This window comes from Cyanistes caeruleus, chromosome 5, assembly GCF_971803275.1.
Source record: "Cyanistes caeruleus chromosome 5, bCyaCae1.hap1.1, whole genome shotgun sequence".
In the NCBI taxonomy this organism is placed as follows: Eukaryota; Metazoa; Chordata; class Aves; order Passeriformes; family Paridae; genus Cyanistes; species Cyanistes caeruleus.
The window spans coordinates 56,539,552-56,557,859 of record NC_141705.1 but is presented as its reverse complement, the minus strand read 5'-3'; the positions used below and the strand labels follow the sequence as shown (position 1 = coordinate 56,557,859).

At 38.0% G+C, this 18,308-nt stretch overlaps 1 protein-coding gene across 4 annotated transcripts in view; it reads right to left on the bottom strand.

Annotated features, from left to right (window-relative positions):
* Positions 1–18,308, bottom strand: part of MAPK10 (mitogen-activated protein kinase 10) — a 165,635-nt gene that overhangs the window by 68,450 nt on the left and 78,877 nt on the right. For all 4 annotated transcript variants that reach the window (XM_086889249.1, XM_086889248.1, XM_086889251.1 and 1 more), the window contains one exon: positions 5,684–5,755. In XM_086889249.1, the coding sequence (XP_086745375.1) occupies positions 5,684–5,749 (66 nt within the window). In that variant the 5' untranslated portion in view covers positions 5,750–5,755. The remainder of the gene's footprint in view (positions 1–5,683; positions 5,756–18,308) is intronic.

The following is an 18,308-nucleotide window of genomic DNA, read 5'->3' as shown; positions in this document are numbered from 1 at the left end:
TTATTCCTCAAAGTATGCATGGAGATGCCATTTGCTCTTGGTTTCCAGAAACATTTGGACAATATTTGGACAATGAAATTACATTACTTCAACACTGTTAGGAACTTAGCTTTCATTTGATGTGTACAGAAATGAATGAACCATAATTTTCTCCTTTCAGTACCTAATTGAAGACTTCTAATACACATACACACACACATTCCCCAACGCCAGTCTTTTTCCTCCATACTGTGAAATTTAAGAGTACGAAAAACGAAAGTTTCTCAGCCCTGAAAACCTAACTATCCTTGTTAGCTCACTTGAGCATGTAGCCACATTTGCAATGATGTTTGTTTAGTAACCTGACAAGTGAGAAAGAGGAAAGAAAAGAAACTGTCAAGACTCAAGCATTTGAGATGAAGGAAAAAGATACTCTCACCATTACAACTGTTTAGAGAGCATATATTTTGCTTTCAAAGGACAGGTATTTAAAAATTCAGTGGAACTCAAATAACTTGCTGCCTCACACAGAGCTACAAACTATTCTTTTCCTTTCTTTCAGAATACAGAGAGTGAGAGTTTAAAAGCCCAATAGAAATAAAATTATGTTATTTTCTCTATTATAAGGTGAATTTCTTCCTGATATCCCATTTTATTTGTCCATTTCTATCGTACAAAATAACTATATTTATTATATTTTACTGACAGACCTTTGTTTCTGAACACCACTCCTTCTATTATTGACGAGCCTAAAATATGGCAATTTCTTGCAGCTCAGCATCTCATACATTTCAGCTTTTATAAATACAAACCATGCTAGCGGCAATTTAAGGCAAATTGCTCTCCTTTGCATCTCCAAGACAGCGAGCACTGTCACAGATTCTGCTGGCAGCATCAGCAGAGGGGAGATTTTACCTCAGTGTTCATCTCCTTCCCTGTGAAGATGAACACGGAGATCCTGGCGGGAAGCACCAGTTCGAGGGTGCCATGATACAAGGCCACTGAAATCAATTAAAGCCCTCCACGTGTGCGCAAATGCAGGTGAGTGAAGGAATCAGATGGAGGACTGAAAGGCTGACTCCCAATTTGCAGCTGGCACAGAGCCCAGGGATGAGCAGGACGGAGGAGAGAGGGTGTTCTGAGCCAGACACCAGGATGGCTCCCCAGCGGCCCCCACATCTTCACCGCGCCGCAGACAAAGAGACTGCTGTGGAGCACAGCCCATCTCAGAGATGGATGCCTTTGGTTCCCTCAGGATACAAAAGGATAATATTGTAAAGCTACAATTTAACCTTAGAAGTCAAATGCCGAGGTTGTACAGACTGGAATTCACGTGTATGGTAAAACTCTCAGTCTTCTGCCAGCTCTGAAAACACAAACCCTGCTCACCTGGGTGCATCTGCTAAGCCAACAGCACTGTGAATTTAATGGCTATCCTCCCACTTGCACAGCTCTAATTCTCACAGAAGTTTCAAGTGCCAGAATTCTGGCATGAGTATGAATTTGCTGAGCCTTCTGCTTCGAATTTAATGGTCACAGGTTTTTGCTGTATAAATTTGAATGGCCACAGAAGCTATCGCTTGGGAAATACAGAGTGTCTTTGCATAGAAAAATTTACTAAATTATTTTAAATTGTGTATTTTTTATATGACACATTTATAGCAGACATTTTATCTATTTTTTTCTCCATAAAGCCAGACTTCTCACTTATTCTGGCTCTCCCTGAACTCAAAAGCCCATAAACAGTGATCCAGTCTCCTACACAGGGTTTCATCTTTTGTGTGCGTGGTTGGATGTAATATTACACATTTTTGGTCTTACCAACCGCATCACAACACAGTTCTCCATTCTTCCACCTCATTCTCCTCCTGTGAGGCCTGTATTAGTCACCCAGTCTTCCTGATTTTAGTGTGTTTTGAGTGGGATTTAAAAGCTAATTTCCGGCCTTATCATCTCTCTCCAGCTGCCTTGCCTCCCAGACAGGGGGCTTTCTGCATTTAGCCTTTCAAGTAGACAACTGACACCTGCAAACAACTCAGCCTTGATTGATCAGTGATTGATCTTTTTACATTTGCTTTATTCACTCTATTTCAAAACTTCATATTAAAGCATTTTATTAAATGTAGTACAATATTTCTAAGTGCTGTTTGGGTATTTTTTTTTGTTAGTTTGGGGCGGGGGGGGTTGTAGCTGTAGTTTCTTGTTTATTTGTTTAAACACTCTGTACTTTTTCAACCTCTTCTAACTGAGATACCAAAAACCCATCAGCTTACTTAGCTCTTACCTAGTTCTGATTACACACAAAGCAACAAGTCTGCATTCTCCTTTTCAGTTGTATCAACTCAGAACACAAAGCAAAGCACTATTTACTTATTCTTCTCTTGTCCTCCACGTGTTCACTGAGCTCTCAGTACTTTGAATTCCTTCCTTCTTACAGGCACCAACTTTTCATAGCTCATTTACAACTGTGCTGTCATGTATTGCCCAGAAGCCACTGATGTCCCAGAGGCATGTCCTTAATTCCAGGCCAGACTTCTAACAGATGAGCAACCTGTGAGTATCTGCACAAGAAAACATTATTTCAAATGATTCCTCATCCCCCTGATGCCTGAAGAGCTCGATGCTGACACACAGGTGACATCCAGCTCTGGTGATCACACCAAAGAAGGTTGAAGGGACCGATAAGAAACACTGAAAGAAAAGGTTCCTTGAGATTGAGGTTTCTTTATGGAGAAGAGCTAAATCAGTGACCTAAATGGAAAATGTAGCCAAAGATACAGGAGAGAAAGTAGGTTACTCAATAGAACTGTGTAATTACAGTATTTGATGTGAAGACAATAGCTAATGAAAGAATTCTCCCTTTTACAAATAAAGACTGTACGGAGTTAATAATCACACCTTTATCTAGAAATAGACAGCTCTTGACCCTATAAAGTATAATTTTATTCATAGAAATTTAATATATCAACTGTTGATAACTTCTGAGTACCAATTAATCTCCCATTGGATAGAAGGCATAATCATAGGACACACTACATTTACAATTGTATTCTAAATAAAGGTATCCCATATACCCACGGCTTAGGGAACATGTAAATTCTGACAGGCTATACATGTCTTGATCTTGATTTTAAAAGAATACTGAAAGACCAAATGGAGAAAAATACCAAATGGAGAAGAAGTCAGTGGTCTTCTGGAATTGTTAGATATTGTTAATATATTTGTATTAAAATTTAACATCCTATTCTACTCATGATACACTACTTTGCATGACCTACTGCTACTGTAAAAATGTGTGGGATCCTACAGATAAAAGCTTGTTGGTGATACCAGCCTTACAGAAGTCTAATTAAATTCTATAGGCCTTCTTGTCCTACTTTCCTATCATGATAGAAAAGCAGATGTCCTTTTCCTCCACACCTTAAAGAAGGTGGCTGTTTCAGAACATGAATTGGCTATCCATGTCCAGTAATTCCAGACTTGGGTGTTTTCACACTCCAAACAGGGTGAAGGGGTGGGGAGGTTTATATTTATCCTACTTATGCTACTGAATGTTTCTCAGGAAGAGCTCTTCTTTTTTTTTTTCCTTAATCTGGAAATCCTTAAAACTCTATTCCTGCTGAATTAGCATTTAATCGTACAAAACTATTATGCCCAGTGACATAAGCTCTATGTCAAAGAGAAGAGCCTGTAATTATGTATATGTCATTGCCTTCAAAGCACATAAATCTATGCCTTTTAGGCCATAAATACATATTACAAGAAAAATACAACCCCAGTACTAAAAATAATCTTCAATATTGGAGCTTTAAGAAAGGCAACTCAGCACAAACACTCTGGAGAAAGTCTGCAGTGAGGTATAAATTTCAAATGGAAGCAGGAATAAGAATGGAATAAAGAATATTGCCACCTGGACACTATTCCTAGTCTCTAAATAAATATCTGGATGCTTGGACCAAGGACAGAGATACAACCCCCATCCCACTCTAAACAATACAAATGAACAGCATCCAAGACAGGTCTTAATGCAACCAGACATTTAGTTTAGAGACTGTTCTTGCACATAGTTCTAGCTGTTATTTGGATCAGAGCCTATCTTTATGGAGGGAATAAATTAACATGAAGTTTAAACCAGCTTTTATCCTCAAGAGAATCGATCTGAAGGTCTGAAGACCTTGAAAAGGTATCTGTGTGGTGAGTGCTTGAAGGATGGACTTGTGCTCCCTACAGTGTCAGGATAGTATCCCTTAGTACCATATTTAGTGGGTGATGCCATTCTGGGTACCTGCTGCAGCCATTAAATAGGAATTAATCTCACTCAGTGATAAAAATGCATTTAAAAAGTAAAAAAGGAGAGGAGAACTGTGCAAAAGAAACCCCTTATTCTGCACAGTGAAAGTATTTTTTCATGAATGACATTTTTCTCATACAATCTGAGAAAAAAATTTTTTTTCAATTTTTTGCAACTTTTTTCTTTTCTTTTTTTAACCAACTCTGTCAAAACATTACAAAAATACTACACTTGACAAAGTTGCCAGTGGAAGAATTAAGCTAGTTAAACACATGCACATGAAGAAGGGATGATAAAAAAAAAAAAAAGACAGTTAAGCAGATTATCAAAATGAATTGCCAAGACCCATACTAGAGCTGATGATTCCCAAGTCCAGATTCAACCTTCTCAGCAGAATTAATATTTAGTGTCCCTGAGTTAAAAAACACAAAGCAAACTTTCCAACACCTGTCACTGCTTGGTGTTAAATGCTTACACACAACTAATAGCCCTTTCTTTTTTACAACTGTGCTTTCACTTGGACTCCACATGTAATAGAAAAGAAAAAAATAGTGTTTATCATAAATTCATTTCTAAGAATGCAACATTGTTTTCAGCCTCAAAAAGTGAAGAATGTCCCTAGTATCTCTCCAGTTAGATTACTGTTGTCCCACAAAAAACCATAAAGCTATGAAGAGACAGAATTCAAGCACAAAACACTGTTCAGAAGTAAGCAAAAAAGTCATCTTTTTTTTGTGTGCATCAAGGGAAAATGATGCACACAGTTTTGCAACTAAATATGTTAATTAAATTAACCAAGAGAATCAAAAACTGGATAAATTAATAATCTTTTCCTTTGCAGCAAAGATTTAGTTTCAGCTTTGTGGGCTTACATACATTGTGATCAAACAATTTCAAGGGTGATGTAGAAATACAGAATTGGCTTTAGTGGAGTCTCATGGCTCCAGGACCTCAACACCACATGGTGTTCAATGGAAGACAAGACAAACACCACAATTTTAACTATGCTTCCTTCACTTCCAGTACAGGTAAACAAAAAATTATAGTCACGGGCTACAATGTAAAAGGCTCTGTCTCAAAAGAACAATAAAGTAGTTTTAATTTGCTGTTTTTCTGTTTGAAAACTGTGCCATTACTTTTCACTAAAAAACCTCAGAATATTAACTGATAGTTTATCAAAACGAAATCAAAAATCATTAAGAACAAATTACAAAATAAACTTGAGGGTAAATAGAAAACTAATATTTTGTGCTGCATTTCTCTATTTCTTTGGTATTTATTCTCATTTTTATAAGCAGTTGCTTGCATTAAATGGCTGAAACTGATTTCTGTTTTTCTCTTACTATAGAATGTATTGCAAAAATGAAGTACAAGTATATACTGTACCTTGTTTTACCTGTAAGGAACACACACCTGACAAAAGGCAATCTTCACATCCAGAATAGGTTCACCACAATAATACAAGAAATGGCGGCTCATAAATACCTGCAATTAAAGAAAAGTAGACATAGAAATCGTGTCTGGCTGCTGATGTGCAAGTATAATGCAGCTCTAGCTTCATTTGGATTCTAAAACCAACCTGATTTGTCACCCAGCTTGTGAAAAACAGAATTGTCGTAACACTGTACTGTAAAAAACACTTTAAATTATTTCCAATGCCTGTCAAGGTTATGGCCCCAAATCTGACTTGGTTACATCTGGAAAGCTTTACAATAACTGATGCCATTAATTCAAAGTTTATCTTGTCACTTGCATATCAACAACAACAAAAATCAGGTCAATAATGCTCTAAACAATGTGGGAATAGGAGACATTTATTATTATGGGGAGGAAAAAACGAGTCTTAAGTTGACAACTATTAGGAAAGTTACAGAAGTGGAAAGACTTGTTACATCACTGTGTAAATTCATCCACTTTGTGAACATCCCATGTAGTTCTGGTCCTAATATTCTACCACTAGAAAAGCTACAGAAAAGGGCAGTAAGAAGGGTCCAAAGCACAAAGAGATTCCTTACACAAAACAACTGCACAGACTGGGGAGAGATTTTTTTGAGCCTAGAAAGGAACTGAGTGGAAATATGCTGGACATCCATAAAATGAGTGGCATACTGAAAAATGAAAAGGAAAACACCCTCCCCCTTTTTTTCCAAATAAAAGAAAAGATGTGGCATCAAGTTATGTTATCAGTCAGAACCAACAATAGGAAATAATTCTTCATACACTGTTTTGTCACAGTGAAACTCTCTGTCTCATGTTGCTGTGGAAGCCAGAAATCAGCATAAGCACTAATATGATTAGGCAAATTCACATAAGAAGAAATCCGCTGAAGGCTATTAACCTCAAAAATATCACCCCTGACTCAAGACACCCCTGAGTCACAGTCTTCCACTCAATGCTCAGCCCATTTCTGGATTTCCCAGGCATCTGATACTGGCCCAGGGAGCCATAGACTAGACTAGACAGGGCAGGCCTCCCTGTGCACCCCATTACAGCTGTTTTAATTCACAGCACCACATCCAGCTCTGCCTAGCCAGTCCTGTCCTAGCCACATTCCAGCATGGCACCTCAATGACAAACACCTACAGCAACGTTTTCAGGCTGAGACAGGCAGCTATGACACAAGACTTTGAAGCTCATCGTTTCTTCTGCATAAGTCCAAAAACCCCAGCAAACACAAAACAACAATAAAAACTTGTTAGCAGCACAATGAAAAAAACTAGCAACTTTTAGCTAAAATTGGATACATTATATAGAACTTCATGTTTTTCTGTTAAATATGAACTCATTGTAAGGACTTAAAAATGAAAACAACCATCCAACCATCACTCCATAAAGATATGATTCTGAAAAACTATGTAGCTACTTATGGCACTTGTCTTCAGTAGGAACAACTAACAGTATTAATATAGTGATATAATATAATGTAATATAATATTATATTATAAAATTATAAAATATAATATTATAACTAAGTATAAATGGCATTAAATAAGACAAGATTTAATTTGGAGTAATTTCAACTCACACCAATTGATCAATAATACAAGAAAGTATTCACCAATGCTTGCCAGCTTCAATGCATCATGCTCCCACATGTGTTTAATTTTTAATGAATGAATACATGAATAATCCTGTTATGAATGCAAGTTTATGACCTTTTCTGCATCACATTACAGTGTCTGAAATTCCTGTCTCACTGCCCACTGAGTCATTACCAGAGTCTCATATTCCAGAGAGGGTCTATAATAGTTTATTTAAAAACAAAAAAGAAGAAATGACATTTTCAGTTATTTTGTTGGTTTTGGGGGTTTTTTTTGAAAAAAAATACCAGCTTTTAACAACAGCCATATTGCCAATGATTTCTGGAAAGCCAGCAGGAAATTACACTGTCATGCTGCAGATATACTCACTGGCTGTATGCTTTACATTGCTATAATAATCAATGACTGAAACATCAATAGCTACAACATACCACGTTCAAGACAGAGTTTAATTGTGGAAAGTGAAGAGAGGGAAGAAAATGGTGGGAATTTGATTTCTCCCTGAATTTGCTGTGACAGCATTGAGAAGACATACTTTGTATTATGTATGCATTACTAGCCATACCCAGCTCCTCAGCTGCCCACAGGAATTACTGTGACTGGTAATAGTCACCCCGGGCAGAACAATAGACTGGTGAGTTTTATGAACTGGAATACATTTTAGAATTTATGATGTTGTCCTTGCATGCAGTTAATGCTTATAAAATAATAGAGGCATGATATGTTTTAATGGCCTAGATCAATACTTATAATCCTCTGTACATGAGATACATCGAATATAATCTCTGCAGAGCTGAGTTCCTCTAGCTGTACAATGAGAATGAATGCCACCTTTCCATGGCACAGAAAGGTGCACCCAGGACAAAACAGACTTGGGTTCATGTTTTAAAGTGTTTATTGAATTCATACAAGGTTCCCTTCACTGCCCTGTAAGTAATCACACATGTATGTAACTTCTAATTCCTCCAGGCAGAAAATAGATTTGCACTCAGCTGCGCAGATCCCCTTGATCACGTCTCCTCTGGTGCGAGCTGACACAACATCACTAGAGATGTTTAAGAAGTGTCAGAATAAAGAACTGGCCTGATGCTGAGATAATTGTGTTACAACATAAAGCAGTTATAAAACAAGAAGCTACTGAGACAAACAGCATCACTCACCAGGGACTGGAGCTTTATGTGCGAGCATAAGCATCCAATATTTCTTTACCCCACTTCTGATACTTTACCTTTTCAATATTGAGTGAAATCACCCAAGGCGGGAAAAACTGGGAGAACAGAACATTGCTGATAGAACAAAATACTCTGGGAAGCCAGAGACTGCCGTAGCAACACAGGGAGAAAACCTGTCTGTGAAACACCAAAAGCCACAACTGGATCCCAAATCTTCATCAGGATCAAGGTATCTCTGTGCCAGAACCCATAAAAACATACAAGACTCAGCAGCAAACACATGATCTGGTTTCAGGCAAAACAAAACTAGGAGGCACTAAAATCAGAAGGATGAAAGCAGCCATGAAGACAAGATAAAGAAAATCCTGAAAATCCTCTGAGCTGTACAGTGGCACAGCCCACAAGCGAACTGCTGGCTGGATCCACTCTGGCTTGGCCTCTACCTTCTGCTTTGCCATCTTCTTCTTCACTCCACTCTTCCTTCCTTATAGAAAGCTGCTCTTCAAAACAGGATGTGGACTAAAGACATGCTCAAATTTCAGGCATGAACTTCTCCTTACCTGCAGTGCTCCTACCAAATCTTCCTTTTCTGTACAAGGACTTTATACTTTTAATAATGGTTATCTGTCTCTCCAGGGGTCAGGAGGATTATCTAATTATTATTCAAACAGCCCTTTGAAGACTGAAAGGATTAAATCAATACTATTAATATAATTACTGAGAGCAGAGAAGAAACCATGCAATGAGAGCAGTTAAAACAGGCTACAAAACCAACAGTAGCTGCAGATCTCAAATATAGCCTCCCGCAGTGAACCTTTCTGCTCATCCATGAATTCTTTCCTCACCCTCAGTGCTGTATGATATTGGTACCCAGGGAATGTCTGGGCAATTTGGCCCAGTCAGATTAAATCTTTTGGCCTAGGACTGTTGTTTTCTACCCAGGCTTCACTATCCTTCACATAAGTGGCTCCTGGGTCATGGACAGGGAGATTGTGTTTGCTTTAAGCCTAAGAGATGCAAACCTCAAGTCTGAGGAGTCTGGGCTGTTGTTGTGCTGGTCCAAGGAGAGCCTAAGCACTTGCACACACTGTGTTGAGCTCTTTTATCTGGGAAAAGCATCACAGTCACTTTCTTTTGAGAAAATACCTTCATGAGGGCTTCTCATCCCTGCATCCCCTAATCACCAGGTAAGTCCCTCATGCCCAATGGATAGAGCCTCAGCCTGTCCCAGTGTGTTTAAAACCTTTTGTGAAAGTTCAGAAGGCTGATGTCAATCCTCAACAAAGTTCCATGCAATTTTTTAATTCAGAGAGATGAAGGAGCCAGCTGCCCTGCTGCAATATTGCTTTCTTCATCACAGTCCAGGCAGGCAGGGCTGCTCATCTCACCCCACAGCACAACCATCTGTGTCAAATGCACTGATCCAGGGCTGAAACAAGGTTCTTTATGAGGAAAATCTGCAGCAGCTGTTTGATCTGTATTTAAATCAGTGTGGCTGTGCTTTAAATTAATATCCCAAACTAGCCCTGGTGCTGTTCTCACCACCTCCCACGCTCCCAAGACTACACTCTGAGAGGTATTTACATGCCCCACAACAAAACAAGATGGAAACAAATGCTTAAATTCCTAATTTAAGAAGTAGCCCTACGTGGAATTTACATATATATATATATATAGGTGCAAGTTCCAATTTAAAGAGGAAGCAAATGGCATCTGGAGATAAATTAGAAAGAACTACCTGTATGCAAAACTTCACTAGATTTAAGCCTTGTATAGTGTGGCTGCAAGCTGGAAGGTTGTAAAAGAATCACAGGACATCCACCAATATCTGTGCCAAGTTCCATCAATTGTGATAATCTCAGTAATAAGGGGAAGCAATATATATTAATATCAAGTAATCAAATCCAGCATTTCCAGGTGTTTGATATTACCACACAAATACATGGCATGTGCACATTGGGTACAGTGAGTGTGCTCCTTATCTTCACCAACTTGGCATTCTCTACTTGTCCTACAAAAGGAGAATTAAAATATTTATTACCACCTCATTACATTTCATTCATGAACATAAAGATTCAGGGCATGAAAAAAATTAAATGAAATTGCACCATCAGTTAAAGTTATTTAAAAAACCCATCCTGTCCTAATTCAATGAGAGGGGGCAATTGATCAATTCAGTTGTCACTCTAAAAACCTTTAAAAACACTAATGTTCAAAGATTAACATTAATAAATTATTAATGCTTCCTCTTTTGAAAATGTGTTTGAATAATTTCAGGCATTTCCAGTACTGGAATTCGTCTCTCCTTCATCTGAAAATACATACTGTCACCACAGTATAAGTTCCCTGAAGCTTCCAGTAATGTTCTAATTCCTGTAACTATATTTTTCCTTTACTGAAACTTGGCTATTCTGCTCTGTGTAAACAAGAGTGTAGGAAATAATGAAGACCTGAACAAATTCACCCAGCATGACAAAGTGTGCCAGCAGAGAATGGCAATGTCTGATCCCCAAACTCCTACAGAATTTCAAACGTGGGCTCTGACACCTTTAAGATGCTGGATCAAGAAAGAAGTCCTGCAATTCGCCCACATTTTTCCTATAATTGCTGCCAGTTATAACAGGGATATACAAGTTCATATATCCTATTAAATTGGTCTTCACTTCAGAGACCAAATCTTTAGGTTTGTCAGCTTTTTTTTATATAACTTTTTTCTTTCAGATTTAATGTACAGCACTGCAACAGGACACCCACTGCTTAACAAGAAGCTTCAAGATACCTCAGAGGATAAATATGAACTGAAATTTGTAAGTGGATTAATAGTAGTCAAAGAGAGTGTTTCTGCTGCAAAATACTGCTTTTCTGTTGTGCCTACGCTCCCATTTTTAATTATTCTTGGAATAACCAGGGAAAGCAGTAGTGTGAACAATGTAATTATTAAGGTTATATCCCAGTAGAGGCAGATCATCTTCCACTGGGAGGAGAAGGGATGGCATGTTAAAATTCACAAGAATCATGCAAGTAGCTCTAAAACAGCTGGAAGAGAAAAGACAGTGAAAAGGAAAGAAAAAAATCTGAAATAGCATTGAAAAGGAAATATATAAGAAAGAAAAAAAGAACAAACAAGCCAAAAAGACAAGGGACTGATAAGCAGATATTCATAATGATCTCAGCTCACATGCAGAAGACAGGAAAAAATGAGCTCTAAGTCTGGTCTTGCCACCAGCTTCTCATCTTTTCTCCAGCCAGTTAAGAGACAGAATTTCTCACCTGAGTATATTTGGTCTAAATTACCAAGCTATACAGCCCAAGATATCCCATCCAGAGGTAATACTTACTGTTATCAACAGGTATTATGAGGAAAAGAGCCTACTCCTGAAAGATGCTGCAGCAGATTAATTAGTCAAAGTTTATGATGATCTTGTCATAGTCTCTCATACCATCTTTTCATTTGCAGCTGAACATCTTCACTCCCTGAATAAATCCTAGCCACTTCCTAGAGTCTTCAAATTAAACTTTGATGTTGGAAGCAGTTCTGAATTTGCATAGGATGAACCTGGAGTAAGTGTGCAAGACCATGGCTACTATTATCAGCAAAAAAAATGAAGAATAGTTAATTAGAAAGAGATGAGCACAGTAAAACACTGCCTGCCTCACATAAGATAACCTTTACCACAATGGTGAAAGCAAGGTGGTTTTTTGCTTTGTTTTTGTTTGGTTTTTTTTAATGCATTTTTCCTGTTTTGGCAGGAAAAAGAAAAAGATAAAAAATTGAGGTAACTGTCTCAGCATAGCTGAATGAAAAATTCTGCCCTCTTGGAATTTTTTTTTTCTCTGTTAAAAAAATAAAATCAATATAAAGCTGCTCCTTAGATAAATGTCAGTGGCAAAGCTGCCTGAAGGTATGTACTGAATCACATCAAAATGATTTTTAATACACTCCCAAGTCAACCTCCAAACCTAATTCAAATTCAGTTACATTTGCCTTCTACACAGATGCCCATAGCACTTTATGACTGGTGAAAATGACCTATATTTTATGGAATACATAGAAAAAAATACTTAACTACTGTCTGCATCAGGCAGTATTGAGAAAATTATAGATTTGAATAAAACCTCAAGTTTTAAAAGGTTTTAAAATCTTATTTTAAAAACTTACTAAGTCTGAATACTTTGGAATTAATTTCTAATTAGCTGAACTGTTGGCCACTGGATCTCATTCTTAGAGGCTGCTCTGTTACACATGTCAACCACCCCATTAATGAAGTGTGCTTGTAAAAAGAATTAATATCCCAGCCAAAAGCAAAATTCTAACTTTGGGACAACCATATGAAAGGGCAGGGCTTACATCCTTATACATCCTTACTTACATCCTGCTATAGGTCCTGTTTCAGGGTATCTTAATTACATGGCACTGTAGTAAACAGCAATTTCTGTCAGTTTCATTCAGTTTGGGGGAAAAATTGACAGGTTTAGTCACTTAAGAGGAAAAAATCATGCAACCAAAATCATATTTAGCCATGCTTTTACTTATTCGATAAAAATTTTATTACATTCTACCAATGCTCATCTTTGCTGTATTGAAGTATGCATGATGGAGATATGAAAAGCTGTTCAGGATGGTGGAATAACTTGCTCAGCTACAACATCTGTATTTATCATCACGACTTTAAAAGGAGTGTGTAATTGGCCACTGAACTGAGCCAGCTAATTCACACTTCAAGGTTATTCAGGAACCGAGCCAAAAAAATCACACACCTTGGAAGGGACCTTAGGACACCTATAATCCTAACTTTCTAATCAAAACAAGAACTCTTGCTTCATTCATTTGCAAAGTTAGGGTGCTCAATCCCTGCCTTGGTCCGTATTTACATTTTAATACAGTAGCCACACAACTAAAAACATGCTTACTCTAAAAAATGTAAGAAGCTTAGTTATGGAGCGCAAGGCTGTGGCCATGAGCAGATTACACTGTAAATTCTGCAGCTACAAAACAGCTTATTTCTCAGACAACTAAAATACTGATTCATTTGCCTCTGAAAAGCTTTCCCCCCTTCTAAGCTTTAACATTTGCAAATTTTAATTACTCGCATAACAAAACACTGCTAGAACAACTCATCTCCAGGATGCAAGCAGGATTTATTGCAAATTCTCTGAAAGCTGTTAATATCAAACAGCAGTTACATATTGTTTTACAAAACACAGAAAATATGTTGATACTTTATGGCTTCTTTTGATTAAAACCCTAAATATATGAGGGGGGAAAAAAAGTCTTAATGGAGTAAGAAAATACCCTGTGTTTCTGACGATCAATAACTGACTGGAAAGAACAGCTTGCCTACTGCTGGACTGTAGCCATTCACTTATGCTGCTGCTGTTTAGAATGTGTCATGCCAATGCAGAATGGCTAAAGAAAGACCCCTTCGATTTAGGCAGATACAAACCCAGCAGAAGTGGGTGTTTCCTTGCTCCAGTCTAGCTGTAGATGATGCTGGGTGAAAGTTCTTCAAAGCATAAGGGATAATAATGATAATTACTTATGCACTGAACATGGTTAAATTTCCAGAGTATCACAAAACAATGGGAGATGAACTATTTAAAGAGAACATATCTGCTGCTGCCTAGGGGTGTTGCTGCAAGTGCCATTTGCTTTTCTGTATGCAAAACCAGAAATACAGTAGGTGATTAATGCATAAATACAGAATCATGAAGGCTATTGTTAGTTTCCTATTATACAGATAACTGCAAACTAGCACATTAGGAAAAAAATTGCAGTTTTGTGAACTTAGACTGGACAGGTAAGGAGTGATCAAAACCAAGTCATGCTCCTTTTAGGTTCTTATATAAAAGTAAAACAAGGAAAAGCATTTTAAAATACAAAAGGTAATTGCCACAAGAAAGTAATTTCTTCTCTTCGGTTCCCTTTGTTCTGTAGCATTGGAACAAAGTGACTTTGTTAAAGTCAGGGGATAGGAATTTCTTCGGTGAGAAAAAAAAGGAGCCAAAGAGGCAAAGTCTGCAATTTTCTAGACAAACCATTTGGGAAAAGGAAAAACAGAAACCAAAACAGGCTATTGCATAATTCCTCCCTCCTCATTGCCTCTAAGACACAGAGACACTAGCTCATACATCTTTCTGACTGCAGGGAAAGTCTCCCTGTTATGGGTAAACAACAATTTGGAATTGATTTTTGCAGGCAGAGGCCCACAGCACCACTTCAAAGCATGGGTGCCCTCAGAGTTGCACAGAAATGCAATAACTGATTAAAGCAGAGCTGAAGCACAGACGTTTTAGACAAACAGGTGACTCTGCCTCTCCCATTCTTGTGTTCCTGAGGAAAGCTTTCAGAAATATTTGACTCTTCTGAGAAGCAAAGGTTCAGAGACAAAGATAAAAGGCTTTCAAAATCTCCACAAACACGCGAGGTCTAACACCTCATATGAAATCAAGATTTTTACAGGTACTGAACGTAACTCAAATGTGACATGGCATTAGAAACTCTCTTATTTCATGTATTCCAGCTCCCCTCACAGCTGGGAAAAGGGGCAAACAGCAACAACTATGGGTGTCTGGCCCAGCAAGGCAAGGGGGCTATGGACAATAAAGGAACAAGCTTAATTTACCTGGGCACACCAGATGGATTGAGGAACTCTCCCCTCTCCCCCAAAACACCATCATTAATAAGGTGAGGTATACCCCAGCAAGAACAAGCTGAGCATCCTTGAGACAGTCTTCACCACCAGAACTCTGTGGTGAGTAATGCAAGGAAGTGCCATGGAAAGAAAGACCAAAGGAAAACCTAAATGAGAATTTTATGTATTACTTTGAAAGAATTTGGGCTGGACTACCCAAGATGAATATCACAAAGTACATTGACATGAAAAGGGTAAACACATATTTCACATGAATACTTATACTAAAGAATTTAAGAAGTACAGGGACACAAATGTATCCTACTTTTGACTCCCTAAATATAAGTGCAAGAATAATTCTCAGGCTCTTCCTTTTAGAACCTTCTTCTGTAATTTTTAAAATACTACAATCCATAGCTTTCTCTTCCTATGATTTTGGCTTCTTTTTCAGCTGTGACTCAATCACCAGAGCTCCTCCACAGCTAGAAACCTTCTGATATCCAAAGTGCCAAGCTTTCTTTAGGCTCGCAAGAAAATAGCAAGATAAATATTCTTCATTTTGTCCAGCCCTTCACACTTGATCAGTTCTATTCCCTATAAATCATTAACCCATCTGCCTGATATCCATCCCAGTCAGACTACAAGCCTGGAGTGGACAAACACTGCACATTCTGCAAAGCTTCGTGCACACAAGCTATCAGGTCAGCAGCAATCATAGTCACACCCCTTACACATGTTCATAATGCTCATGGTCATCTGAAGAAGAGAAAGCTCTTAAGGGAGACATAAACCCAAATGCCCTTTTTGTTCTAGGAAAATCCCAACTATTTAGTGTGTGTGCCCAAGGTATAAATGCTTCCTAGAGCTCCCATGGGGACGGTGCAGCTTTGCATTAGTCTCAGTGGAGACCTATGCTCATAAAGCATAGCACAGCCCTTGCACAGCCCCACTGGAGCACTGGCATTCACTGTCCTAAACTAGAAATGTAAACATGAATGAAAAAAAAAGTAGAACTTGGTCATATGCCAGAGCTCTAGAGTTTGGGATTAAGGTTTCAGGGCTTTACCATGGGTATTTTTTGGGGTGGCAGACTTTATCAAGGGCTCTGCAGGGGATCATTTTCTGTCTCTGAAACATCTGTTGGACACTAAAATCCCAATTACACTTAGCTCTTTTCTTGCAGGATGCAAAGAATTATGCACTACAAGAAGGCAATTGCCATTCGAGTGAGGGACAGACCAGCAAATGTGAAGGCAGCTGGAGTCACCTCCTAGTGCTTTTATACTCCAACTACAAATGTAAATTCTCCTGAGCTAGGCAGGAGCTACAGCACCTTGCTTTCTTTACCTCTGTTCTGTCTTCTAGACTTTTAAACAAGTATGAAATATTATTAAAAACATGAATATATAAAATATGTTCACTCATTTCCTTGTTCTCTTGAATCTCTCAAAGGCCACATGTCCACAAAGCTCTGTTGACTGCTTTCCAGTGCCAAGCTGCAAACACTGTACTGAAAGACACCAATTCCCTGTGCCATAAATTATTTTGAGCCTGCCTCCTAAACAAGAACAGATGCTCAGAGAATCAGATATGACTGACCCTAACTGTTTTCCACTATCATTTCCTTCTCCCATAGACACTAAACATAAGATAAATCAACTTAAATCCAACTGACCTGACATCATTTGCAAGTAATTATCCCACTGTGAAACAGCTGATTGATTCCTCTTCTCCATTTCAAAATGGTAGCGTGAGCTACTGCAACATGCAATGAATGCCACAGAGCTGCTGTGCACAAAAATGACTCAAGCCATGAAAAATAGACAGATTTAGACATGAAATTTTCTTCAAATGGTTTCCAGCCTCCTGTAGACTACAGGATAGCTTTCACACCCTATGCTACATAAACCCCTTGCAATAATGTGCATAGTAAATGTATTTCCAAGGTAATTGACTGATTATTGCAAACCTGGTGATAAAACCACACATTTTAGACCTCTCCCCTCTCCAGTGCACCAGGCAAAAGTAGGATCTAGATGCTCTATAAAAACAGGGTCTTTTTGTAAAGACCTCAGGAGTTCCTCCATACATATCTGAGAGATAAAAAAACCAAAGGCACTAGAAAATAAATTTTGTGTTCGCTCAGGAATAGTGGCTTGGATGCCTGGCCTTAATCCACCTGCTGAAAATTAATATAAACAGGAAAAGTCAAATTCCTAAAAAAACCCAGAAGTTAAGGAAGATTGTGTTTCTGCTAAGGAAGGCTTCAGAGAAACCCATCCTTGTTTCCCAGAAACAAAGGAACAAAATCCAATTTTGCTTGCATAGCCAAGTGCTTTCTTTTTGCATTTCCTTTTTGAATCCAAACATATTGGAGTAGAAATGAGCAGCTGAATAAACTGATATATTTCTCTGTGAAATCTTATATTTTTATAATATTTTTTGCCTAACTTTTCTTTTTTCTACAACACGTTTCTGGGTTTTGGTGTGAAATCAAATGGATACATGAATAATAACAGATTTCATGTTCTTTTGAATGACAGGGAGTTTTAACTTAGGCTGGGTAGAAATTTGTGAATGATGATGGGATACAGGAAAAGGAACATGACATTTCTGAAGCAGGATGAGCCTTTAAAGCCCTTTGTAAGTGTGGCTATAAAAGTAACCATGCCCCTACCTCTTTCTATGTGTACAAAGACTTTCTATCAGTCATTCTGTGTCCCCCTTGATCCTCTTTGTCCTCAATACTCTGTTCCTTAGGTCATGACATAGAAGAAGGCTTAGATTTTGTGTCATTTAATTACCTACAACTACCAATACACAAGTTGAAGCCTTACAACAAGCAAAAGATAAAATCTTACATCAGATTCAGACCTCACAAGAAGGTGTTTTATAACACTGGATTTTAAAAAAAAAATTTTTAAAAAAATCTCAGTAGCCCATCAGCTTGAATAACAATCTTGCAAAATGCATTGTTTATCAAAGCAGATGCTACTTTCACAATATATTTTATTTGTATATCTTTCCTTTGGTTTTCGTTTGAGGTCTGAGGGTTTTGTTTAGGTTTTAGTTGTGGCTAACACTAAAAGGGTCTTCCGACTTTTTTTTGGCCCAAGCTGACCACCATAACTAAATCTAAATCATGACTGAAAAAGTAGAGTTCTAAATGCCACAGCTTTATATAGCAGTAATG